Source organism: Accipiter gentilis, chromosome 21 (assembly GCF_929443795.1).
Source record: "Accipiter gentilis chromosome 21, bAccGen1.1, whole genome shotgun sequence".
NCBI classification, from domain to species: Eukaryota; Metazoa; Chordata; class Aves; order Accipitriformes; family Accipitridae; genus Astur; species Astur gentilis.
The window spans coordinates 22,760,705-22,787,218 of NC_064900.1; the positions used below are offsets into that span (position 1 = coordinate 22,760,705).

The window sequence follows — 26,514 nt, forward strand, 5'->3', positions numbered from 1 at the left end:
TTTTGCTGAAGTATTTAGTATTTTCTTAAATATATTCTTCTACTTTCTAAGGAAGAACTATCTGCAAATTTCATCTTCTTAGGAAGAATATCAGTAACAATAATTTCACATGGCAATCTTGACACACCAAAAAAACCAATGCTCTGTGTTGCCCCTAGCAAAATTTTGACCAGCCACTAATTATATTGTAAACAGCTGAACAATGCAGGAAAAGAATACCTACGTCTAAGTTCATTTTGCACAAAGTTGCTAACGGTGGGACTGTAGCTATAAAATGGTAACACAGCACACTCAGTTCTGTATTTAATTAAAGGACAGAAATACAGATTTCTAAAATGTTTTCATAATACATGAGGGTGGGCAGGATGGGTGAGATTTGAGTTGTCTCCAATATCCCTGTGCTAGAGGCAGTCAGCTAACACAGGGGCTTATTGTGCGCTTAACTGCGGGAGGCTGAAGGAAGAGTAGCTGGAGGAGTTTGGTGAGCCTGTTCTAGCTGAAGACTGATGTAACATTTGCAGTTTCTGCTCACAGTTCTTGTTTAGGTGACCAGCTTGGATGATCTCTACCAGCCTTTTTATTGTTTCAGGTGAAACAAACAATGCTAATATGAAACACCACAAGGGAGGCCATGTAAAGTGCTGAGAAGGAAGAAAGGTGTCAAAGGAAGAAACTGGAGGAAGGGAACTACGATCACTCATATTTTGTCTCCCTGAACAGCAATCTATCATGAAGAGATCCAGGTCTTTTTCCTTGTGATTACCAGAGAGCACTACTTAATTTACTATCTGTAATTCAAGCTTTAATTCAGCCTAGGCTCAATCAGCTTTGCGTATGTTGCTGAGATGAGTCTCAATAATATGTATCCAACCTAGATATTTGTCTGTCCCCTAAACAAGATCAGCCACAGTTTGCTGATGGAATAGCAGAGTCTTGGATCTCGGTCTTGCCTCTACCAGTTTTGCCTGTCTGCCTCAATTCAGGGCATACCAACTAGCATTTCAGTAATACATCTCAGGCTATAACTCCTCCACATCATGCTGCAGCAAAGACAATAGAGTAGTAGCCAAGCCAAGATCAGCCAAGAAAATGAAATTATACTTTACTCATAGAACCAGGAAGAGTATTATGGAATATATTGGTTTATAAGTAAATCAACATCAGAAGGAACATCTGTGTCATCCCCAGTGTCTGATCCCCTCATAGCAAAACCACCAGTGTCAGCTTTTTTGATTCTTAAAAAAAGCAAAAAGCAAAACTGAAAATCCAGTCTTTATAATCTTCAATTGAGCCAGTTGGTAGAATGCAAATGCAAAGAATGAGATGTCTTGCCATTGCCTGAAATCTAAAACACTAAGCCCACAGAGATGCATTAAAGTCAGGGCACCCATCAGGAAAGCAGATGGCAAAATAAACAATAATGCAGAAAAAAAAAGCACTAAACCTCTTGCTGGAAGTTACTAGTAACGTGGGTAGGACAAATCTCGCCAGGGTAGAGAACCTTAACAGCCTGTTTGTGACAAAATGAAATAAAATGATTTGAATTGACACTTAATGCTCTCATAAATCTGACCGACACATCTATTATTACTATTTTGCCCTGGGACTTCAGCCTTAGCTTGGGATGCTGAAAGTTGCTTTCATTAGGAGCAGGCATATGATTGAGCCTAGCATCCCTGACACAATTTGGTTTCTACAGAGTCCTATTTACTGGCAGACAGGAGGACTCACCCGACAGAGCACAGTCTTTGTTCACAGCTCCCAGCCTATTTCTGCCAACGCTCTGCCCCGAAGGTCTGCCTCCGGGGGCTCTCCCTAGGAGTTTGCAGTGCTGAGGCTGTCTCTGGGGTTTCACTTCTGCACTTTTCTCATCCTTTCTTAGGAGTAGTTTGCTTTCTCTCTCTTCTGATTACAGTTCCATCAATCAAAGCTTTAGCCTTTCTGTTTTCTATGTCAAATCCCAGGAAAATCTTCTAAGCTACATTCAGCTAGATAAATCCCATGTTTTAGGTACTGCCTGTTGTTATGTCATTGAAAAGAAACTGAATGACTACCTCCATGTATTCAGAAATACGGTTGCTATATTGACCCACACATCTATGTGTGTGGACCTTTCTTAATGATATATGAGCACACATTGCAGAAAATGCTCTTTTCAGCAGGACACTCTCTGATCTAAGGTTATGGTTGTTCAGGTCTCCATTTGAACACTCAGCTGGCAGGTTTCAGCTGCTATAGATGGTTTAGATGCACTTTCCTGGGAGATGGCCTTATTGCACAGTGAGAAGCAGCTCTGTCCCTGGAGCACTGTAGAGGGAACGGGCATAAAGGGAAGAGGCTACTCTTTACTACTTCCCTGATATATTTCAGTCAACCAGTCACCCTCCATGTGCTTACCACTATGTGGGAGTGCCAGAAGACCTTCTGTGCCCAGTGAGGAGAGAGAGAAAAGCCTCATTGCAGCGTCCATATTTTTTATATCTCACCAACTAAAGTTTTTCTTGGTTTTGTTTTTCTAGTTTTAAACAGCCCTTTTAAAAAAGCCAGCAATTAAAATAGAAAAGCCTCCTCCAGATAGCTATGCAGAACGATAATTTCAGACCAAGATTAAACTCTGCTCCTTTGTATCTGGCCCTAAAGATTTCTTGCTGCCACAGAGGTAATTGCAGACATAGGTTCCACCAGCTGAGCTGATGCAAGAAGGCAGAAACACCAATACCTCTTCAACCTCTGACATTTGTCTAAATAACTCGTGACCTTTACTAGTATTGCAGTGACCTCTAGGGGCCTGATCCAAGCCCACTGGCTTCATTGTCCCTTACTCACTTATGCCAGACTTCCAGAAAGTTTTATAAGCCTGGAAGGATGAGTGTTTAATGTAAAGATGAAAAAAACAGTGTGTTTGATGAGAAACAGAATAGCCTAAAGCCTTCCATCTCAATGCTGCTGATGTCTGCATGGTTAAAACTGAACTACCTAGAGCTATATGAATCCCTGGTGTTAGCCTGAACAATGCATTCACATCCATTTACCTGAAATCTAAATTTGGCTTATTGCATTTCATAACCACATGGAAGATGATAGCATCTCTTTCATGCTGAATCAGAGCAAAAAGTTTCCAATTTTTATGCATATCAGCAGAAAAGAAACCACTTCCACTTACCCAGGAGTACTGTAGATCCATATCAGTTAGGGAATACGTGAGATGTGGCTGATGAGAAGAGCAAGTACAGTTTTCCCATTCTTCTATTTTTGAAATCAAGAAGTCACAAGGACAGAGCTGGTTATCAGGAAAAGGCTTCCAGTCACTCCACAAGTGAAATTCGGTTTCCGAATGGATTGAAATAGTTCCGAAGTTATTAAGTCTGGAAGTGTATGAGCGGCCAAGAGATGCAGAAATAAAATCCGCCCTAGTCTCAGTCTCTTCTTTTCTCCTCACGTTGTCTTTCCAGGTCTTCTTTTCCTGAGGTTTTGTCAGTTTCATACAAGAAGTTAGTGCTTCTTCATCCTCTTCAGAGAGATAAGCATCTTCTAATGTATCTTTAAAAATGCAAATACTTCTGGTATAATATGTTGCAATTCATAAAGAAAATAGCACACTTTTTTTTTCTTAAATGCTGTTTGTTGCATTCTATGTAATGAAAAAGCCCAGGACTCCGTAAAAAACAAATAACAATGATAATTAGGGAGATGGAAAGGACCTTGTACTGGGTCAGACATCTGAGCCAAAAGCAAGATTTATTCTCCATTTGGTAAATTTGTCTTGTTCCCACAAAAGCCTGGAAAATTGTACTGGTTCTGCACTGAACATGAAAATTTGCTAACTGAATGGCGTATTTCTGCATAGTTACAGAAAGCATGACTTTAGCTTAAATACTGGAAAAGTTTGGAAATCTTTTCTGGATAATTCCTCTCTCACCTCCTCCTAGTATGTATGTTGTAGTTACAAACTAGTTGCTGAAATCTCAATTTCCTCATGTACTTCAGCGCAAGCAACGATTTCACTGGAGCAGTAGTTCATCAGAAAGTTTAAACTTATTTTGCTAATATTGGTTTAAAAATAATCATATACACAAATGCATTGTACAACAAATGCATGCACTGTTAAATTAATGTTGGCAAAACAAGTTCAGATGAAGAACTTCTGCACAGTCAGATCAGTGGTCTATAGGAGATTCCAGAAATAACCTGAGCTCAGTATCAGTTTAGAATTCTTGCGTCTTATAGCCCTAGGCTATCGGGTATGATGAGAGGCTGACTTGCCTATCATAGCGCAGTCCTTCTTGCGCTCCCAGCTGCTACTGACTCATGGATTCACACTGAAAGTTATCTTTGCATTTGTGAGTTTTGCCTCTCTGATCTGAAATGTGATACAAATCTAGGAACTACTCTAAAACCAAATTGTCCCCTGCACAAAGGCCCCACTGTTATACAGTTCTATTTAGCTAAAATCCCCACTTGCAAGATATACTGTTACAAAACTCAAGCTAGTGTGACAGGAAACAGGTTTTCACACTATGAGGAAGTCAGCACTAAAGTGGTATCACAGTAACAACTCAGTTGGGGTTTGAAAATCGTGGGTGGTGAATGACAGACCAGGACAGGATTGTTTACAGTTATGTTCAATACAGTGTCATTTGCCAAATGTTGGAAAGAATGCTGATATGAGGCTTTACTTACTGAGGGGGAGCAAAACATGTTTGACATCCTCCAAGCTTTGTGTACTTGTTTTTTTGGTTCGGACCAATTTCTGCAATCGTTTTAATGTTCCCATGGACTCTGCTTTATCATCTGGTTCCGCACCCTGGCAAAAAAACAAAGACGTTAAAAGTATTCAAACCCTACAAATAAAAACTAAGGGTAGCATGGTGCTTGTTTTGAGAATGAGAAGGTCTCAGATTCAAATAATTAATCATCTACGCAATGCTTTAAAAGTTAGGCACTTCCTTGCTTGGGACCAATACATACAAAAAGGAGAAACGCAAGTTACAAGAGGCATCAAACATAGGTCAGTGTTCATATTACTATTTACATATTACTTTTCTTTAATACCCCAGTATTACTTAATTCCAGGTTAGTTCCAGAAAACATTTTAATATATGCATCCACCACATTAACCAGAATCATTTTAGGTGTACACAGAAATCTCAGATGTAGCGAACTACTGCATTTAAATGCGTATGTGAGTGTGTTTTGAAATACTGATGTCTTCCTTTATTCAAGGCATTATTTCCTTTCCTAGATTAAATGACAATAATGTAAATGACAATTCAAATCTGTTATTGTACATTCCAACAACGTCCTACTGGAGAAGGTTTGGGTACTACAGGCTCCTTGAGCAGGAACTTTGTGAACATGCAGCCGTCTCACATGCTTTCCCTTTCAAGCAGCTGCTATCTTGCAAATCAGTCCAGAAACACTTGAGTCTCTTCCCATCTGACTCTGAACTTCTCTGTGAGCTTCAGAGAGAAGTTTCATACTCTGACAAAAATAACCTCTCTTCCATAGTCATATGCTGTGTTTCACATAAGATATCTGCTTTTCATTAGAAACCAAAAGAAGTAATTATATTAGAAATCAGTTAATCCTTAATTCACTGATGGCTACTTTTTGGAACAATACTGTCTGGCTTCTATGGATGTTCAGCTATTTACACTGATAACAAATTTGGCCTATTGTGGCAATGCATCTTTGGCGATATTACAAGTGATTAAGTACTAGCGCTGATGATAACAGAAGGTAGAAATGCAGAGGACTTTATTGCACTGTCACCAACAATTAGGTCACACATCATAGATCCTTTCTGCTTCCTCATATGCATAATTGTCCTGGTTTCAGCTGGGATAGAGTTAATTGTCTTCCTAGTAGCTGGTACAGTGCTATGTTTTTGAATTAGGTATGAGAAGAATGTTGATAACGCTGATGTTTTCAGTTGTTGATAAGTAATGTTTAGACTAAAGTCAAGGATTTTTCAGCTTCTCATGCCCAGCTGGAGGGGCACAAGAAGTTGGCACAGGACACAACCAGGACACCTGACCCAAACTGGCCAACAGGTATTCCATACCATGGGATGTCACATCTAGTATAGGAACTGGGAAGCGGGGGCGGGGGGGGGGGGGGGAGGATCGCCACTCGGGGTCTAGCTGGGTGTCGATCTGCAGGTGGTGAGCAATTGCACTGCGCATCATTTGTACATTCCAATCCTTTTATTATTGCTGTTGTCATTTTATTAGTGTTATCATTATCATTATTAGTTTCTTCTTTTCTGTTCTATTAAACCATTCTTAACTCAACCCATGAGTTTTTACTTCTTTTCCCTATTTTCTCCCTCATCCCACTGGGTGGGGGAGAAGTGAGTGAGCAGCTGCGTGGTGCTTAATTGCTGGCTGGGGTTAAACCATGACAATAATCCTTTGACACAAAGTCATCATGGAGTTTGCCAGCACAGCCTAATGTATAGCGGGAGGGCTGCTTAGGGATGGGTCTCAAGAGATTCTGAACTCCTCAGCTTTCATTGGGGTTAAAGGCTTTTTGCAAAGTCTTAGCATGTCACACGTCTGAAGCTCTACCATTCACATATTACAAGGTACATCCAACCCCTGTAGCAATGATAAGGAACAGTGTGTATGTTAATTTCAGATTTAAAAAAAGACCACCGTTCACTTGACAGGTAACTGCTTATAAAGATGGCTGTGCTTCAAGTGCTAAAGGTTCGGATATTTTCCTATGAAGACATGATGTCCTGTAAGCAGAAATAGGAGTCCAAGATTTCTCTGCTCAGGCAAGGGACACTTTTATGTGTATTTAGTTAGTTTTGTGTCAATAGTCAATTGTGTTGAAATTATAATAAGTTGAAGCAGAGAGTTAGTGAAAGTTAAGTGAGAATAGGTGAGAAGTTCCCCTGTATAGTCAGACATATGATTTCAAACCTTGAAAGGGTTTGTACCAAATGATATGCACCACTAGTTCATCTTGGTCCAGCTGTAAATTGGCATGGGGATTTAATAGCCTACAGAATCCACTATATCCTCTTCATGTAAGACCAATGGACTAACAGAATATTAGAAATTGTCTTGAACCAAGCATGACTTAGTGAAAGAAACATATACCCACGTGTGTAAAGTTACACACAAAAAAATCTAAAACTGTTTTATTCTTTCAGGCACTGTTCTGATGAAATACTCCTAGCTATGTAAAACCTTATTATTAGTAGTCTAGATACACTTTTAATGGCTTCCTTCGTGGCTGATATAAATTAGTATGATTCCACTTATGCTAATGGAGCTATGCTAACTTATTTGCTTAAGGATAGGACCTTAGGAGTCCTCCTCTTGCTAAACACAGTGAGTAATGCAGAAGTTCCCATGGTGGATAGCACTTGACTTTAGACTCCCTTTTTCTCAGCAGCATGTTACATTCCTTGAAGTCTGCAGACTCTCCTGGGAATGGGGATTCAACAACAGGAACATAGCGGAAGCCAGAGAGTAGAATGTAAACACCTTTTCATGTGTTCAGTGTCTTTTGTAAGTTGTGGCTACATTAGTATTTTAGTTTTGATCAGTGAATTAGATTTGGAGTGAAGTTCACAGCTATCCCAGTAAGCAGCGTTTTGGTCTCAAAGTGCCACAAACTGAATTTATTGCAGATGAAACTAAGATGAAGAATACTTTCCAGAAGTTCAACGGATAATCTCCAGCTACTATTGAATGTCCAACAGAGAGGATTTGAACACAGGTAGATCTCCCATAATGCATGTAGTGTGGACATCAGTTCATCAGCACCAACTGTTCCACTGTGCTGACACTCGCATATTACTCTGTGCTAGTCACTAATATAGACAAAACCTAGGTGCTTCCAATGTCTGCCATTTGAATAATTAATTATTTTATTTTGTAGACTAATAAAACCTAGCATTTTTTAGTTTAAAACTCTTTAGGTCTTCTTGAGCATCTTCACTGGAGGATAAGGTCTCAGCCGATTCACCTTAAAGCTCTAGTCAACTTAGGGACCTTTTACAGCTTGTATCTGAGTATTCATCGTCCACTGTGGGCCAGATCCAAGCACCCTTAGATTAGACATGTTCTGATTTGTATTTCAAGCCCCCTCTCCCCTCTTCCAAATTCTAGAGAGTAGGACTGCAGTTTTAGCTTAGCTAAAGAGAGAAATTGAGGTGTCATTTTTCAGCCTCTCATTGTAAGATGGCTTTGCAAAATAAATCACAGTGGGTTTAAAATGCTAATATTTCTCTGATGTAAGATTTCTTGTAGTAATAATAATTTGTTCACTTATAAGTAATGACACAAAAGCAACATGATGACTTTGAGTTATGATCTGGGTTTTCCATCATGGAGACATCAAGATACATGGAAGATAATTATTCAGATAATTTTATTAACGGCAAACTCTAATCCTCTTTACCTTAAAGCACTCATTTTGTAGAGTCTATTGTTAGTGAAATGTCCTAAGTGCTTAAATAATAACTAGAGTAAGCCCCTTTTATGGAGAAAAAGCTCATGCAATATCAGTTAGTAATGGGACAGCTTTTAAATTTACAGTATTTTGGTTTGATTTACCTAAGCATTCAAAGCCAGAAGTTTAGCTGCCTGTGCAAACAGAGGTAAAACTTACTTTCATATAGAAACTAGACAATCAGGTGAACTGACCATCCTGGTCTCACAGTTTTGTTGTATTGTCCTGGCAACCCTCAGCCACAGCTTAGTGAAAGCATGCACAAAAGTGAGAAAACCCCATTAAATGTTATGCTCTGGTTTCAGCTACTGGTTGGGCCAGTGACGTATAATAATTTGGAGTATGCTAGTTTCCAGTACCTTCCTTCTCTGTGGAAGGGGAAGGATGTTCCAAAGGGAACTATGGGGGAATATTGAAGATCAGTGCACAGAGGTGTAAGTCTCCACTCATAAAAAGCTGTTCACTTAAAACACATTTAAAGACTTTTAAATTGCATGTCCCCCCTGCCATTTTCTACAGTCAGAACATATGCTCACTTGAATATTATAGCTGTGCTTGTGTTTTGCCCAATCTATAAGAAAAGTTCTCTATAAGGAAAGAATGCCCTCATGAAGAAAAACATTCTTTATTTCCCTGCTTATTGGGTTTTAGTCATGAAAAATCATGCCACACCATAAATAAAAATGAATTGTGTAAAAAAATAAATCACAGGCTGCCCTTTAGCTGCAAATAATTTGCATGAAGTATGTATGAATACTTATGGACAAAAAAATACACATTTTAAAAATGCACTTATAAAAATGTATTACAGAAAAAAAGACCTAAATGGTGTCTGATAAACTGTTTCCAGTTTAACCTAAGATATTCTAAATACCTTAGAAATCTTTGCTCACTGAGATGTTATGAGGCTTAACCTGGTGACAGAAATAAAGCAATTTGGAGGCTAAGTGTAAAACAGTGTTGGTCAGATTCCAGCAATCTCAGTCCTGTTGAGCACTCTCTTTCCTGGGTATAACTGCATTAATTTCAATAAAAGTACTTGCACAGCATGTCACTTCTCAGCATAAAGAATTTAGTCATGGCAGAGTCTAATCTCTGTGATTTTTCCTCAACTGGTTTGCCTTTCCCAAAGAATGCAATGATTTATTCATGATTACCTATGCATTTAAATTACTTACAGTGTAATAGTGAGAAGACTAAAATTACTGTATGTTTACTGTGTCAATGGTGCTATCATTATTGTACCATAGAACTTTTGGGAAAGTTTCAGTAAAACCCTCACTGCACATACTGAATATTAAAATAGTACATGATGATAGAGAACTTTCTGCTTTATTTATACAAAGAGTTAGTTCTGTAAAATGTAATGAATTTGGACAAATTTTATGTTAAAAAATGTCAGTAAAGCCATGGTCAAGCAATGTATAGACAAGCACCGTACAAATTCTTTTGTGTGCTCCTGCCCATACATATCTGACCTTTAGATAGATATTCCCATTATTTTAGTCTGGTACTCCAACTACTCAAAAATGACTGCAGAGTCAAACTAAGCAGGCTACAATTATAGGCAGATTTTCTCCTGGGAATCACAGAGCAATCATAAGGTGTTCTATAAAAGATAAAGAAATATCATGATTAATAGCAGAGCAATAATAAGGTATTCTTTAAAAGAGAAAGAGATATCATGATTAATAACATGGATATGGATAAAGATCTTTCAACTTTTGGGGAAGCAACATACAGCAAAGCAAATCCTACTAAAACAGCATGTTCTTCCAGGCTGGTAGCTGCTGATGAAAAAAAAACTGAACCATTTTCATGGTAACTCACCATTTCACTGTTACCAGCCACACTTGTATTGTGAACTCGTGGCGGAATCCACTGCTCATAGTTTATCACCTAGATGATAAGAAAAGTAAAATTAGGAAATCCAACATAAATAAGATGAATAAACATTCTTAGTATTGTGTCACTGAATACAGATCAAGAGCTCAGCAGTCTTTCATCCTAGTACTGTGTGCATATAAAAGCAATGGCTGACATACACCAGCTGATACCCATTGAAATCAGTTTGATATTGAGCTGTCCTAATTTCCTTAGTTGTCTGGGACTCAGTAATGTCTTGGAGATAGCACAGTGTATGTGGTACAGCAGCAGAGCCATGCATTATATCATGGGATGCTTGGGTCTTGTCCTAGATCTTGGGTCTTTTTTTTCTCAATGAGCAAGGAAAGCCACTGAAGACTTTCCTCAGCAGCAACCCCCCAGCTGAGGAGCAAGTATCACTGATGCATTTCTAAAAAGGGTCTTGTTCAGTTCGCCTCATTTTGCCTGGGATGTTGAGCCCCAAGGGTGTGAGTCTGAATTGGATTAACAATGCAGAGAAAATGGGAGGATCTGCAGAATGAAGCAAAGACAAGACTATATACACTTTCATCATCTGCCCATAATCCATTTCTTGGTCACAATGTCCTCATGATAGGAATGCCATGAGACTACACTTTCCCTGGGGCACTGATGCAGTCCCTAGTGGGCAAGCCTGACAGTGCTTATAGCATATCAGTGAAAGTAATGAACACTAGCCTTTTTCTTCATGAATATGAATGACACTTTGAAGGCTGAATGCAACCTAAGAATTTACGTGAGAAATGAGCCATGAAACATTTTTGAAAATGTATTAGACCAAAGACTGTATTACTTCATATTTTATGTCCTTCCCAATATGCTACAAAGGGTTTGAGCCATCAAGGGAGCCCTGCTAGACATGAACAAACAAGAACAAAAGTATGAAAAATAAATGCAGAATGTAAAGCTATTTTTTATGGTAAGGTACAACTATTACAGTGTTGCTTATGCTGTGTCCCTCAACCTGTACTTCTGTTCCAAGCCCCCATTTTCCAGCACTTATAGAATGAATGGAATGAATTGAGCAACTGTTTAGGAAATGGAGAGGGATTAGTTTTTTGTGAAGCACTCAGGGAACTTATTTGCTTTCTTTTTTCTTTTTTCTTTTTTTTTGTTTTTTTGTTTTGAGTGAGAGTGAGAAAAACCTAATATGTTCATCTGTTCTATTTACTCTTCCTTGTAAATTTGGCTCTTCCATGTCTCATAGAATCACAGACTCACACAGGCCAGCTGAGGCAGGAATGCACCTCTGGGGATTGCCTAGTCTAACTCCCTGCTCAGAGCAGGTCACCAGAGCAAGTTGCATAGGTCTGTGTCCCGACAGCTTTTAGGTAACTCCAAAGATGGACTTTACAAAGCCTCTCTGGGAAGCCTCTTCCAGTATTTGACTTCCCCTCACAGTAGAAAAGTGCTTTCTTTAAGTTAAATGACATTTCCTGCATTTCAGTTTGTGCCTGTTGCCTCTTGTCCTGTCACTGGGCACCACTGAGAAGAGTCTGAATCTGTCTTCTTTCCTCCTCCCATCAGGTGTTTGTACACATGTATCAGATCTCCCTGAGCCTTTTTTGCTCCAGGCTGAACACTCCCAGCTCTCTCAGCCTCTTCTCGTATGACAGATGCTCCAGTCCCTTAATGATCTTGATGGCCCTTCATTGGATTTATTCCAGTATTTTCCTTGTTCGTCTTCTACTGGAGAGACAAAAAACTGGACCCAGCACCCATATGTGGTAGGCCAGCTTGCCACTGCTGAGCAGAGGAGAAGAATCACCTCCCTCAACCTGCTGGCAAAGCTCTGCTTAATGCAGCCTAAGAGGTTGTTGGCCTTCTTTGCTCCAAGGGCACATTGCTTGCTCATGGCGAACCTGGTGTCCACCAGGACCCCCAGGACCTTTTCTGCAAAGCTGCTTTCCAGCCAGCTGGTCCCTAACCTGCATTGGTGGAAGGGTTTGTTCCTCCCCAGGTTCAGGACTTTGCACTTCCTTTTATTGAACTTCATAAGGTTCCTGTTTAGCTGTATCTTCAGTCTGTTGAAGGCCTTCAGATGGGCAAGCACAACTCTCTGGTGCATCAGCCACTCCTCTCATTTTTGCACTGACTGCAAATTTGCTGAAGGTGCACTCTGTCCCATCATCCAGGAAGATGATAAACAGTACTGGACCCAGGATCAACCCCTGGGGTAGACCACTAGGGACTGGTCGCCAGTGGGACTTTGAGTGATTAATCACATTACTTTGAGTGCAGCAGTTCAATCTGTTTTCAACCCATCTTACTGTCCATTTTTCTAGTCCCTATTTCATTAGTTTGTTCATGAGGATGTTATGGGGACAGTGTTGAAAGCCTTAGTAATGTCAAGATAAACAACATTCAATGCTTTCCCCTCTTCCACCAAGCTACTCATTTAATTGTAGAAGGCCCTTAGGCTGGTCAGGCATGACTTCCCTTTCATAAATTCATGCTGACTACCCCCAGCCACCTTCTTGTCCTTCATATGTTTGGCAGTAGTTTCCAGGAGGATTTGCTCCATCACATTCCTAGGGATTGAGGTAAGACTGACCGGCCTGTAGTTCCCTGGATCTTCTTTCTGGCCCTCTTGAAGATAGGACTGACATCCATGGCAGTTTACACTCCAGTTTTGTGAGCTATCCCACTACATTTCTGTGATCCTAATGAAATCACAGCCTTGCAACTGCATGCAGACCTTTAATTCTTCCTGTTTGTTCCCCATGCTGTGTGCATCAGCATACAGGGACTTCATAAGGACACTCATTTGTGCTGATTTTGCAGAAAAAGTGTGACCGTCCCCCATAATGCTCTTCTCTCAGCATTTCCTTATTTGTGTGCATAATGCAGTACAGCAAATGAAAACAGACATAATCAGACTATTCTGGAAGCTTAAAAGGGCATTATATCTATGTTATCTTGATGATAATGAAGGCCAGAGGTAATAATCACTAAACCTCAAAATAATGTAATAAAACCCAAAATTTTTAAAAAGCAAGTTCAATAGGTCTTAAATTGGTACCAAAGCTTGGAGGTATCCAACTCTCTACAGCTCATTAGTCGCATGCCCCAAAAAGCATCTTCAAAAAATTAGAGAAGGCAAAAATAGAACTTTGCTTTTAAAATGGGATAAAGTGTTCATGGGGAGATGCTTTAAGGGATTTTAAGGAAACTTATACATAAAGCAAACATTGGCTTTCTTCCCTGTTATTTCTTCTTCCCCTTTTTCCTCCTTATTCTGTCGCATCTGGGGAACGGCCTCCAGGATGTTAAGTAGGAATCAGCCCAGAGGCTGCCATGGCAGGATAGCGACAGAGCCAGAGATACCTCACACCGAGGGAAGAACTGCTGTGGGAAATCAAAGCATAATCTGTCTTCGTAATACTTAGAAGGAGAGAGGAAAAGAATAGAGAAAGAGAGATGCAGAAGTGAAAAGAGCTCTTTTCTCCTTTTCTTCCTTCTCACCTACTGTTTGGCAGTGGGAAGAGGGGGTAATCATGGGAAAAAAACTAACAATACAGAGACAGATAAAACCCTGAGAGAAAGCAGGAGAAAACTGGAACATACTGGTTTTCAAGGCACCAGTTTCCAATACAGTCTTCTGTCCCCTGATACACAGATCATTTGACTCTTCTTTTCAAGCCAGACCGCGTCTCTGCCCTACACTGGAGCTGAGCACGGCCTAAAGTCTGGGTCTGCACAGCTCTCTGTCTTATCTCAGAAGCTTTCAGAGTGATGCCTGTATAGTTTTTTCTTGCTTTTAACCTAAACATCCAAAAGGACTCCTGACATTGTATAGAAACAGCAGAGGAAACTCAGCTTGGAGCCTTTTATAAAGTTTAATGGTCACCTTCTGTAAAGGAAAATTTACCAGATTTTCAGCTTTTAAATAATTTATTGTATTAATTCCTCATTTAGACACACGCTCACATGTAGGTGTGTGTTATAAACTTTCAGTCAGGTTCCCAAACAGGGTAAACTCTTAGGTCATGTGAAATCAGCAGAGCTAAGCTGATTTGCAACAGACATGAACTGGCCCTTTAAATAACATAGTATCAGGGCAAACATAGGACTGGAAGTGAGGTAAAAACCAAATTCTAATTCCAGAGCTACAAGTCTTTCTCCTCACCTCTCTGCTTCTCACCACTGATGGGTTCTTACCTACTTTTATGTTGTTATTATTATTATTATTATTATTATGCAAACCCAAGGGTCAGAATTCCTTAATCACTCATGCTAGTGGGGTAACTAATGTAGTATTATGAAGAGGAGATACAGTATATGTTTATAGAATTTCAGAAAGCATTAGGATACATATGCCAATATGGATCACACAAGACTGATTCAAACATTTAGTATAGATCTTGCTAGAGCCAATTCCAGAACATTAATATAACGGAAATGTATTCACTCAGGGAAAGAAAAAGTTTTCTAAGTATTAGAACCCATATGCATAATGAAAATGGAGCACAACTTAGGTAGTCACCAGAGTCTTCTTTTAAACTCAACTTCTAAACCACGCAGGCATACTAAGTATGAAGTTTAGGCTAGGCAAATACTGAGTGGAAGCAAAAAATATGCATTTTATTGAATGAAATTTTAGATTCAGAAAAAAAGAGTAGTTCTTTCACCTGGCATGTTGTTTCCTCTATCTTCTTTCCTTGCAGCATATGTATCCCATCACCAATAATATTATCTTCTGTGAATTATGACCAAAAAAAAAAAAAAAAAAGAAAACATGCTTTAAAATATCCCGTTTTAAGTTTTTCTGAGGAATATAATTTGAATTGCACTTGATGTTTTGCGCTGACATTTTGACTCTCTGAAGTTAATCTTGTATCATTTAAGCATGCATTTTATGTCAGGCTGCTTTGAAGTAAGACTACAGAACAAATTGGCAAACTGACTCACATAAAGAAAACTCATTCATGCTTACTTCTTCATCTGTACTTAGTCTCAGTTTGCTAACCCAGAACCCCACCAAGCATTTCCTCTTGCCCTGCTAATTTGCAGTAGCAAAGTGTAGAATATTAATATAAAAAATGAAGGGCAAAAATGATCTTTGCAATTGAGATCTGTGTAGCTTAGATTAGATTAGAAATTGCTTTCAAAGAATGAACATCCTCCCTTTTCTTTCAAGAAATTAATGCTTTGCATGGGAAGGGTATTTACCTTCATTAGAACAATGAGCAATAATAGGTTAAACAACTCTGAAAAGTTTACTTTTAGTAAGTCTACTTTGAAAGATCTACTTTTACTCCCAATCTTAAGGCAAAGCATACACCATTGTACTACTGTAGAAAGGCCCTAGTGACTAGATTCCATCAACATAGATATCAGAGGCACTCAGTTATTCTGCAGGAAAAAACAGAACAAAAAAATACCTGTTAATCACAGCACAAAGTGCTATCCTATTTTTCCAAAGTTACTAGAAACCAGTAGGAACATGTTGGGTCTTTTTTTCTCATGAATCTTAACTTGGCATCCTTATTGCTGCTGAGGAATACCTTACAACATCAGTAATACTCCCTTTTGCAAAATGACAGCTAACTTAACATATAGATTTACAAAGGAGACTGATTGCATTGTTTTCTCTACAACAGAAAAAGAAAGATTAGTTCAGTGAATAATTCCAAGTGACTGAGATTCTTCAGTTATCACGTAAAAAAAAGTGTTTGAACATAATCCTGAACATATATATTCAAAGAGTTAAGTAAGATCCCCGTCCTCAGAATGCCTATGTTTATGTTGGAATTAAATGAGACTACAACGTGTATAAAGCTAGACAAGAAACCCCCTAAACACATGTGAGTGAAACAATTAAAGGTCCACTGTACAGGCAAGTTAGCACACATATTTTCATATGTTATTTTTAAAGCAAATTCTCAATCAAGAGAGATTTTTAGGATTGTCATTTTTTCCTAAAAGAAAATCTTCTCCAAACAAAAATTGTAACACAATAAGAAATAATCTTCCTCATAGTTTTGCAACTTGGATGTTGTAAGACTGGGTTAAAATTCACAAATTACACTCTGGGCATCGGACAAAAAAGAGCAAGAGTCTTTTCACATCCTAGTTCCACCTTGAAACCATAGGTCAGCTGCACAGAAAACCCCATCAAACAATTTACTTTATTTGCCATGTGCATCAACAGGAAGAGAAAATATGAGTCACAGAAAATTTATTGCATGAATTTGCTTTTAGAGGCTTCTGTAAGAGCTTCTATAGTAATAGGACAGTGTCTTTCTCCTACAGGCTTGATGGTTACAATAAATCAAAAGCTTTTCCAAAATGTATGTTACGTTCCAAAATCTAACCTGACTGACCAGATTTTAAGTTGTCTCAAGCACCTACAAATCTCCTTGAAGCTACTAAGGGCCAGTTGTCTGACAATCCAGTTGTTTATTTAAATACAGAGCTAGCTGGACTTCTAGAAGCAGCATAACTCATGTCAAGCAGTGCTTATGCAACACCAGATTAACATAACTGGGTTATTTCTGGTCCTCAGGCTAATTTGTTTCCATCTCCTGCAGACATCTCTGCACGCTGTAGCCTTGTGCTCTGTAAGCTTACTCTAAAAGTTAAGTCTTGCAGTGTTCGGTCCTGTGCCCACAAGTCCTTTTACAGTCCAGTCCAAAATAGTATTATTTGGTAGCTGTTTGCAGGTGAATCACAAAGAACCGTGGGGCAACATATAATGACCGTAGCCTGAAGACTACATACAGTGACACTGCTTTTAATGTAATTTCATTCAAAACCAAATGAACAATAGCAAGTTATTAAAGCAAACCTTAGTGGTCCCCCCCAACCATGATCTCTTTTGCTAGCCATAATAACATGCATCTGCAGTACTCTTAAATCTTGCTTAAATCAGGTCTCCAATCCAGTGAAATATGGAATAGGGTATTTGGGTAAAAAAAAAAACCACAACAAAACACAATAAAAAACCCAATATGCAAAAGATATATGTAAGCTGCAGTGTTCTTTTCTTCCTAGTCTGGCAATGGGTACCGCTCACTTTACTGTGGAGTGGACCAGTGGAGAATTATGTCTGCTGACTCTGAGCAGTGTCAGCTCTTTTCTGTTTGTCTCCGTAATACTCTTTCATGGAAGCCCAATGACTGTGAACTTGCATAGTCAACTTTTTTAACAATGATGCTTTTAGGCTGGCAAATGTGGTACTGGTGATTTGATTTTGGGCTTGTGAAAAAAGACAGGTATTCCCACTATTGTGTCTGTGGGATATATATGTTTTTACTGCCTTATCAGTCTGGAAAACTGAATTTTGTAGAGCTAATACACACAGAGGCATTAAGAACCTAATCCAAAAGCTACCAGCATCAGTGGCTGTCTTCTTTTCATTGATTTCAGTGAGATTTGGGTCAGGTCTCTGAATACAGCTCTAAAGTAAGCAGAGAAGTCTATGCTGGCCACCACACATGGCCTATTACATCTAACAGAAATTCATATTATGCAATAGACCTGCAGACCTTGAAGGATTATCTCTGTTAAGAGAAAGGTTTGATCAATAGTGACAAATTATCTAGATCAATAGTGATACACTGTAAATCTCCTTGCAATGGTTTTCACCACTGTGTGAAGGGGACTTCCCTTGAAATAATTTTACTGCAGTAGGGGAAAGGGAGATTTCTATTTAGCTGCCAGCTTTGCTTCCTGTTCCCTCCGGGCCCCTGCCCTTCAATCAAAACACTTGTCAGCTTTTAAAATGTGCACTGTTCTTTCGCATGCTTTGGATATTTAAAAGGATAAAAAATGTCTTGAGTAGAAAAGACTCTGGAGGAAGGTCAAAAAGTTCTGCTGTCTCATTCAGCCTGTTTCCACCTTCAAACTGACAACCTCTGGAGTAGTTTGAGGAATCATTCCAAAATGTTTTTTGGTTAAAAGTAAGACTTGTCTGGAGAGAAATGCCTAATATTCCTTTCACCTATCCCTACAACCTTATCCCTTGCAAGCCAATGAGACTCACTGAAGGTCCCTTTTCCCCTCATCAGTTCATCACAAAAGCAGAGATCCTTTACCTTTTCTTGTCATCTCTTCTTTCTGGTTCTGGTTCCAGGAAACCCAGTTTTCCCATACATGGGTAAATACAATAGGTATTGCAACTTCAGATCTATTTTCCAAGCATTTAAGAGTTTATCTTCAAGTGGTGAAGTGAATGAAATTCAGAGGGAAAGCTGGTGCCCTGTCCTCGAATCTCCTAACAGTGGATGATAGCTACACCATTTGTATAGGAGATATTAAAAGTTATGGCAATGGCTATCTTCCCACTTTGTTGGCTTAAGTAGAGAACAAAACACTCATCCACTTTAATCTCACATATCTTGGTTTCTGTTTCTGCTGAACCTTGTATGGTTTGGTCTGATTAGGCAACTGTAATGGATCTACCTTGACTTCAAAAAGTACAAATTCCATTCCTGAAAGCAACATTAAGCAGATTATCAAAGCACTTTGATTTTTTTAAAAGTCCAGTTTGTGTTTAAATAGACAAGGTGACTGCTCACTTGTTATTTCTCATTGTTATTTTAATGAATTTCTACTGGTTAACTCTTAAGCAGTGTCAGTAGCAACTTCCCTTGTATTAGCTGTAAGGTTGTTTCAACAAAGTTGGTCAAAACAGGTTTAGAAAGAGAAATGGACAAAACAGTTGCCTACAAAGTTTTGCCAACTCTCTTTTGCACCTGTCACGAGTTTTTTTCTGGGAAAAGTTATACTGTTTCCTTTTTGGATACCTGGAGCAGCATAAAGTATATGGGAACATGGATTCCTACTATAGGCTCATATTACTGTTGGCAAGCCCTGTACAACACGACTATGGCAATTTGCTGTAGTGGAAGTCTTCTTTGGCCTGTGGACTAGAGTGAATTGGCCACAGAGTGTGTTCTTAGCTTCCCAGTTTTAAGGTAAGCTTTATTTTAACTACTTCCCCCCCCGCCCCGAGGACAAGATAAATCTCAAAAGGACTTAACAAATTATTTAGCCAGATTATTGGTGAAAAATGAGAAATTTTCCTAGGTGCCCTTTTAAATACTTTGTGGAAAATGCAAAATCAGCTGAAATGTGTTTAGCAATTACCTTCAAGCTGACAGTGCCTTCTGATGTACGAATCATTCTCCAGCTTCCTGGAACCCTGCCAAAGTGTGCCATTCACATTTTTCCTGTCTAAAGTAAAAGCATAGAGAGCAGTCACCTGAATTCATAGCAAACCTGTGAAATAACAGGAAAGTCTATAAAAATAGCATTAGAATGCAAATCAAACAAGCTTGCAGAACATTGTAGTATCTGCTCAAACATGGAAATGAATTGATGATTCTGCAATATAGGAAATTTGATGGATGGATGGATGGATGGATGGATGGATGGTATTGTGGGCAGACTTCAAGTTTTATCGTCTTTTGCTGCTGTCTAATACCTCATTTAACACTGTTAAAAGCTGATCGGAATGATTGTTATCTTAACCCTGGTTTTAAGACCTAGGAGCCCACAGAACATCTGTGCCTTTATTTTGCTTCCAGGAATTATATAAATATTCTTTAATTTTACAGTTAACAAGCTAGTGTGTTAGCAAGAAATAGCATCAAAGATGCCTACATCTATGCCACACATGCTCCAAGGCCAGTACTGTCTCAGCTTGAATGGGACAAACTAGGTTGGCTTTGAGAACAAGACGGCCATCCTCCTGTTTCCTCCGTGAACTTCAAAGTGGTCATGCTTCACAGCATGTTGATAACTATTAAGTTTTTACACTTCCTGGTTTTGTTTTTTGCTTTGTTTTTTTTTTTGTTGTTGTTGTGGGGGTTTTTTAAATGTTGGGTTTAACTCTGACCACGTCAGAAAATTTTCTTTATGAAAGCACTTGTCGATTCTGTCAAGTGCTGGGTATTCATTACAGCCTGGATGCTGTAGACCAAATGATACTGTTCTGCATGAATGTCTTCCCAGTGCAGGGCTACAGAATGAAGTCTTAACATACAGAAACTTTCATCTATCTGAGACATATTGTTATGAAATATAGCTGCATTGTTACAGGCAGATAGAATAACGTTTTTACTCAGTAAGGGCTAGATACAACAACTAAACCCAAACTCCAAAGAATAAATAGTAGAATGTTAACAGGAAAATCTCACTAAAAAAATAGGAATTTTTACTTTTTAAGAAACTGGTGATTATTTCCCATAGAGGATTTACAAAATCAAACCCATTGAATCACAGCTGTGGACTGCATGTTATTATGCAGTGTCAGGACAGGTTGAAAAAAACCCACCTGAATTTCTTCTTTGTTGAACTTGTTTGTAAAACCTGAAGCAAAGTAGTTTAACATGGGAAAGGGCAGGGACCTGAATTTGATTAGATCAGAGATATTTCAATTTTTTATTGAAATTATTAAAAGAAATAGTGGCCATGCTGAGTATTTCTTTTGTTGTCCCATAATAGGTTCTTTAAATCTTTTTGGTATCTATGTTTAACTAGTTTGTTTTCAATATGTACCTACAAATGTGTCTGCGGAAAGCGGGGTGTGTGTGTGTGTGTGTATTGATAGCTTAACTGTATTTTTTCCTTTCCCTTGCATTTGTTCCAACAGCTGTAAAGCAAATCAGACCCTTAATTAAAGTTGGCTCTGTGAGATTAGCAAGTATACAGTAAATTATTTAAGCAGTTACTAACCAAATGCTTCATTTTCAGACATGGACTTCTGGATGGATCTAAAAGAATTAAAAAAATTTACCATTAGCTGAAAGTCAGAATGAAAAACGAAAGCACATTTAATCAAATATGGATATTTTCAAACTAATTCTTCAAAGCAGGGCACAGGGATTTAGCTGTGCAATTCCCACTGGCTTTAATTGGAGTTACTTGGCTTTTCTCATTTACCCAATCATCTATTCCCACATGCCACACAAAGCTCTGAAAGCTTCTGAGTTTTCATTCCGTAAAAATATGTTATTCAAGTTTCTTTTTGAAATGGAGAATTCATGACTGAATCAGGGAGCCCATCAGGAAGAAAATAAGAGACACTTTTCTTTAGACATGATCTGAAGTGTCCTACAACTGTTAGAAATTAGTGTCTGAAGTTTGGAGACATAATAGATTGAAGCGAAGAGCCACTAACGAACATGCCATCACTATGAACTTGAGTGACATTTTATTGCCCAAATAAACCTTGAGCTTTTTGCACATTTACGTCAATGAATAGTCCTAACTCATGCTTCCATCCGTGGTCAATCATTTATAGATGATGACTTAAAGAATATACTAACTTAACAGAAGAAAAAGAAATCTTTGAATTAACAAAGATTTACCTTGTGAATTAATTTGTTTCACTTTATCCATAAAAAAACCTATGGAGATTAATTTATGAGCTAGCGGATGAAGCCAGAAGATTATACTAGATGAGACCAGAGACTCTCTAATCTGTGACAATGATCAGCAGAAGGGAAAGAGCACAAAAATTGAGATCCATCTCCCGACTTCGGACACGTAGGTGCTGAAGGGTTTCCTGAGCAAGAGGTTGCAACCGAACTATTGTTTTTTTAAGGAAAGGATCTGTAAGCACTAGTTCTTGGACTTCTTTTGTTTCCAGAGTTCCACAATTTAATTCTTACTGTCTAAACAAGGCATGCTTCTGTTTATTTTATTTCTGCTACTCTATTTCATTTGGTGCTTCCTTGTTGCCCGATTGTAAGAAAAAGAGAATGATAATTCCTCATTCACTTTCTCCATATCTACAGAAAAGGCCAATGTGAAAATTTCTGAATTATCAGTGGGGGTATCATGCCAAGATAGTGATGGCTGGACACTCACAATGAAACAATTTTCATTACAAAATCTTTTCTTGTTGAGTGAAATTATTTTCATCCAGCTCCCTCATTTTTTATATTGATTAGTCAAATGATCTAGACAACCCTTCTAAATTCTGATAATTTATTTAGAATAGGATTAGTTTTAGAATAGAATAGTTTTATTGGCATTGTAAGATTTGACACTGTCGCTATAGACTATTATTTCTATTCCTGGGGCAGACTTCATTCTGATCTAAGCAGGAAACTTAGGCAGCTATGTGATTGCCTCATAGTTGGTAGAGCTTGGTAGGGTAAACCTTGGGTAAGGCCTACACAGCAGTCTGGCTTCCTTAGAAGTGTTAAAGAATGATGAGAAAGCAGTGAATAATAGAGTTATGCCTATACTTTAATTAATGCAGTTTTGGGAGCATTTTCACAGGGCCCTAGCTGGTCACAGATAACTGAGATCTCACAGCTCTGAGTGCATACATCTCTGTGTTTGCAGTTGATAAGTTACTACTGTTTTTATCAGATGACCAGAAATAGATTTAAACTGTTACTTAAGACAAAGGAGCTCTTGATTTTCTTTGAAATCTTTATCTATTTTGAAATTTCTCAGCAATAGACATAGGTAATATGGATGTTCTGAATTTAGTGGGATCCCACCTAAAAATAAAATTAAAAACCCCCAACGTCCAGGGATTTTCATGTCTGTCACAGCCAAACAGGTAAGATCTGCCTCTATCATTCCATTAGGCAGGATTTCAGATTTCAACTAAAGGGGACCACTTCAGTAATGCAATGGAGCCAAAAAAGAATTCCTGTGCTTACTAATACATATTAATCATTAGCCTAAACCATAGCATTGTGTCTTAACAAATGGATGCAAAGCATGCTGCTGTCACAAATATACTTGATAAAATACAGTCTGACCTGCTTTATCTGAATCATTTTTCAAACTAATTTTTTACTTGGATTAAAAACACAAACAAAAAACTCTTCAGGAGATTATCAGGTCAATGGTGCAAACATGTTATAAAATAGGTTACCACTTCAGTCTGTCAGAAAAGCAGACATATGGTTAAACCGAGCTCGGATTAACTGCATTTGATTTTAGCTGTCCTGGTTCTGATGTTTTGGAAGTAAGCTTTATGTATACGAAAAAATCATGGCAAAAGAGCTTTAGCAATGCATTACAAGCTTGTTACTTGCTTTCCAACTGCAACATTAATACATGTAGTCTATGAGAATTAAAGCAACATTGGCAAATATTAATAAAACAACAAGGATGAAAGTTACAGACAAATGTAGTGACACTGTATAGACCTCAAACTGGTCTTAACTTACTTTCTTTTTTTGGTCACTGTGTTCTCAAAGTCAGGAAATTCCTTTTAAAAAGACAGAGAAAAAAAGTCTATGAAAATCAAAAATGTTTAATCAAAATATAATATTTTCCTCACTGGAAAGCCACTGAATGATGTACTTTTGACACATGTTTTTAATATTCACTAACATTTCCAGTCTTTCTTTTTCCAACAGCTGAAGCTATGGAGGACCACTGTTCAGCAGAGAATATTTGTAATTATGTGTCCTGATTTTAGGAAGCTTCAATATCCATGGATCCCAAGAAGCTGACAACTGTAATACCCCTGAAAAACCAAAGAACAATACTCTTACCCCAAGAAATTAATATCATATTTCTTCCATAGTATGATTCTTTTAAATTTTATGAGGATAAAATACCCACATGTTACAATGGGATGTGGCTTTCTGGGGGACACAGAAGGACTCAGACTCTGTAATCCCATTACATGCAGAGGAATGTGGAAGAGAGCAGGAAACTCTGCAAGTAAAATTGAAAGTTGTGCAAGTCGACCTGGCAAACCTCTGAGGGGTACCAAATCAGAATCAAGCACTAGCCTGAAGGCAAGATCACACAGGCCCAGGGCCCAGGTGATCTGTACCCTGACAAGATGTGGGAAGGAAGAGAAGTTATGTGGTTGTTGAAAGGGTGAACAAAAGGGTGCCTCACTCTGCAAGTAATGCCAAAACATCTCACTGCATCTTTGCTGTTGCAGTTACCCTGGGAAGTGAAGTTAATTTTAACTTTAAGAAAACCTGAGGACGTCATGCTAGGACAGAAGAGATCTCTGATCCCTATAGTATTTTGATATCTCCTGAGACAGAATATCAGAGCACTGTATCACTTTCATATCTATTTCTTCCAGCCTGGAAGGCAGAAACTGGGATAAAAATGTCCATGATGAATGTCACTTCAATCTGCTCTGTAACAAGAGACATTAAAAAAAAAAAAGACATTCATTATTTTATAAGTATGAAAACTTCAGTGTATGGACCTATTTCTCATATTCTTATGTTTAATTTATTTCCTTTGTGTAATACTATCTACATCTGCATGGCTCTGACCACAGTAATTTAAAAATGTCATCCAGGTTGCATGATGAAAAGCCAAAACATGTACTACAAAAAATGATGTAAGTGCATAATTGAGCATTTTATTTTTTTCCCCTCCTCTCGGTAAAACCCATCATAGATTTTTTTAAGCTTCTTCAGGAGACTGCATGAAGAAAAGGCTGTTTTACTGCACTGACATTATTTTAACTGAATGTAGGAGGTCCTGTTAGCACCTGAACATTTGTGAATGCTAATAATTGTATGCAGTCCACAGATTTTTTTTTTTTTTGCATGTATATATTTGTTCACAGATGCTGTGTGCAAATCAAAGGAGTATACAGAATTTATCATCTACTTTGAAATACTGCAAGCAATTTAAGATAAATTTCTTGCTGAAAAAACAATCAGCATTTTAGTCTTGGGACAAATCTTTTCAATAGCTCTAAAGAAATGACTAGACGAGGTGTACAGGCACACAGAGAAGTTGAAAAATGTGGAAGAAGTGATTTTAAGGCTCTTTTAAAGTGGTAGTGGCAACATCTCATTAAAAAATATCAAATATTCAATTTCAAAGAGGCTTGTTAAAGGAGGCATTATGCATGGAGGTCAGAGACCAAAAGATACTGTAAGTTAGAATCTGTATATGATCCAGGGAACAAATTGGAGACAGGGCCCTCTCTAAACCTCAGTGTGGCCATATACCCGGGAAGACTGTTAATTCATATCTTCACATGCCAAACACCTGGTTTGGAACAGGAAACATAGAATTGTAGGTTTAATCTTTTGCTCCACAATTCGAAACCAATGCTTCAGCATCGGTTTCTTAAAATCCAGCAAAAATTGCATGTATGGCATGACATCATACATTGAGGTGATACTGATATAAGTTCACTGGATATCATGGGATGCAGTGCCACAATGAAATATGACAGTGGGTTTAAATGGCCATTTAACAATGGCACCTTTTATTCGACACATCTCTTCCTGCTATGTCTGAATCAGCTGGCTAAACTGGGGTACAAGAATAAATTACTTTTGTTTGTCCTCATTTTGTTAAGTATCTTTTCAGTATTTGGCTACTCTTAAAATCGTATGTAACTTTAATCTGAAATTAGAAATTAAGCAGTTTTAAAAACATATTTAATCTTAGAATGTAAATTAAGGTTATTCTAGACTCTACTTTCCACATTCTCTGAAGTGCATAATTACCTTGTTTATGAGAACAATTTGTTCCTTCCCTATCCCAAATATGAGCGATCTGTTTCCTAGAAACAAACTGCACGTGTGGAAACTCAGCATTATGAAATTATTAATAAAGTCCTTTCCTCCCTGCTTTTGTCAAATAACTCTGAATTAAATAATTGAATGAGTCTCTTTGGTGTTTACAAGTTGGCTGAGAAAGTTAGAGCTCCTGTGTCTGTTAAGACTTGCAAACAGGGAAATGATAATTTCAGATAACTAGCCCTCTTCTTTCCCTCACTGGAATCAAATGCCAATTATAACACTGCAGATGAAAGCAGGTATCATGATTGTGATTTTCCTGGCAATAACTTAGAAAGACTGATGAATTATTTGTCACTTTTCTGATATACAGGGTAGTTGATCATATCACGGTCAGCAGTTGAAAAAATATGTGGATCTCCTGACATTTGGTGATTGCAATCTGACAGGAAATAGTTTTAATACTGAAGACTCTTTCCTTGAGAAGCTTAAGACAGCTCATGAGGTAGAAGACTGAAACACCAAGCTAGAAGAGGTAGAAATTCATTTTCTCAGTTAATAGCATAGTTACAGGCAAAGAGTACCCATATGATTCATTACATACTGTTGTCTACCAACTTCTTTCTGAAGAAGGTTCAGTTCAGCTTTGCTATGCATAAGGTTCAAAACCAACTCCTTAAATCTATTTTTTCCTTTCTGTCTGAGC

General features: G+C 38.2%; 1 protein-coding gene across 1 annotated transcript in view; it reads right to left on the reverse strand.

The window, feature by feature from the left end:
- SAMSN1 (SAM domain, SH3 domain and nuclear localization signals 1) overlaps positions 1-26,514 on the reverse strand; it is a 117,697-nt gene that overhangs the window by 49,658 nt on the left and 41,525 nt on the right. The window contains exons 4-10 of the mRNA XM_049824892.1: positions 23,520-23,560; positions 21,058-21,095; positions 19,468-19,554; positions 15,006-15,073; positions 10,300-10,368; positions 4,681-4,804; positions 3,164-3,540 (exon numbers count right to left, since the gene is read on the reverse strand). Coding sequence (XP_049680849.1) covers positions 3,164-3,540; positions 4,681-4,804; positions 10,300-10,368; positions 15,006-15,073; positions 19,468-19,554; positions 21,058-21,095; positions 23,520-23,560 — 804 coding nt within the window. The remainder of the gene's footprint in view (positions 1-3,163; positions 3,541-4,680; positions 4,805-10,299; positions 10,369-15,005; positions 15,074-19,467; positions 19,555-21,057; positions 21,096-23,519; positions 23,561-26,514) is intronic.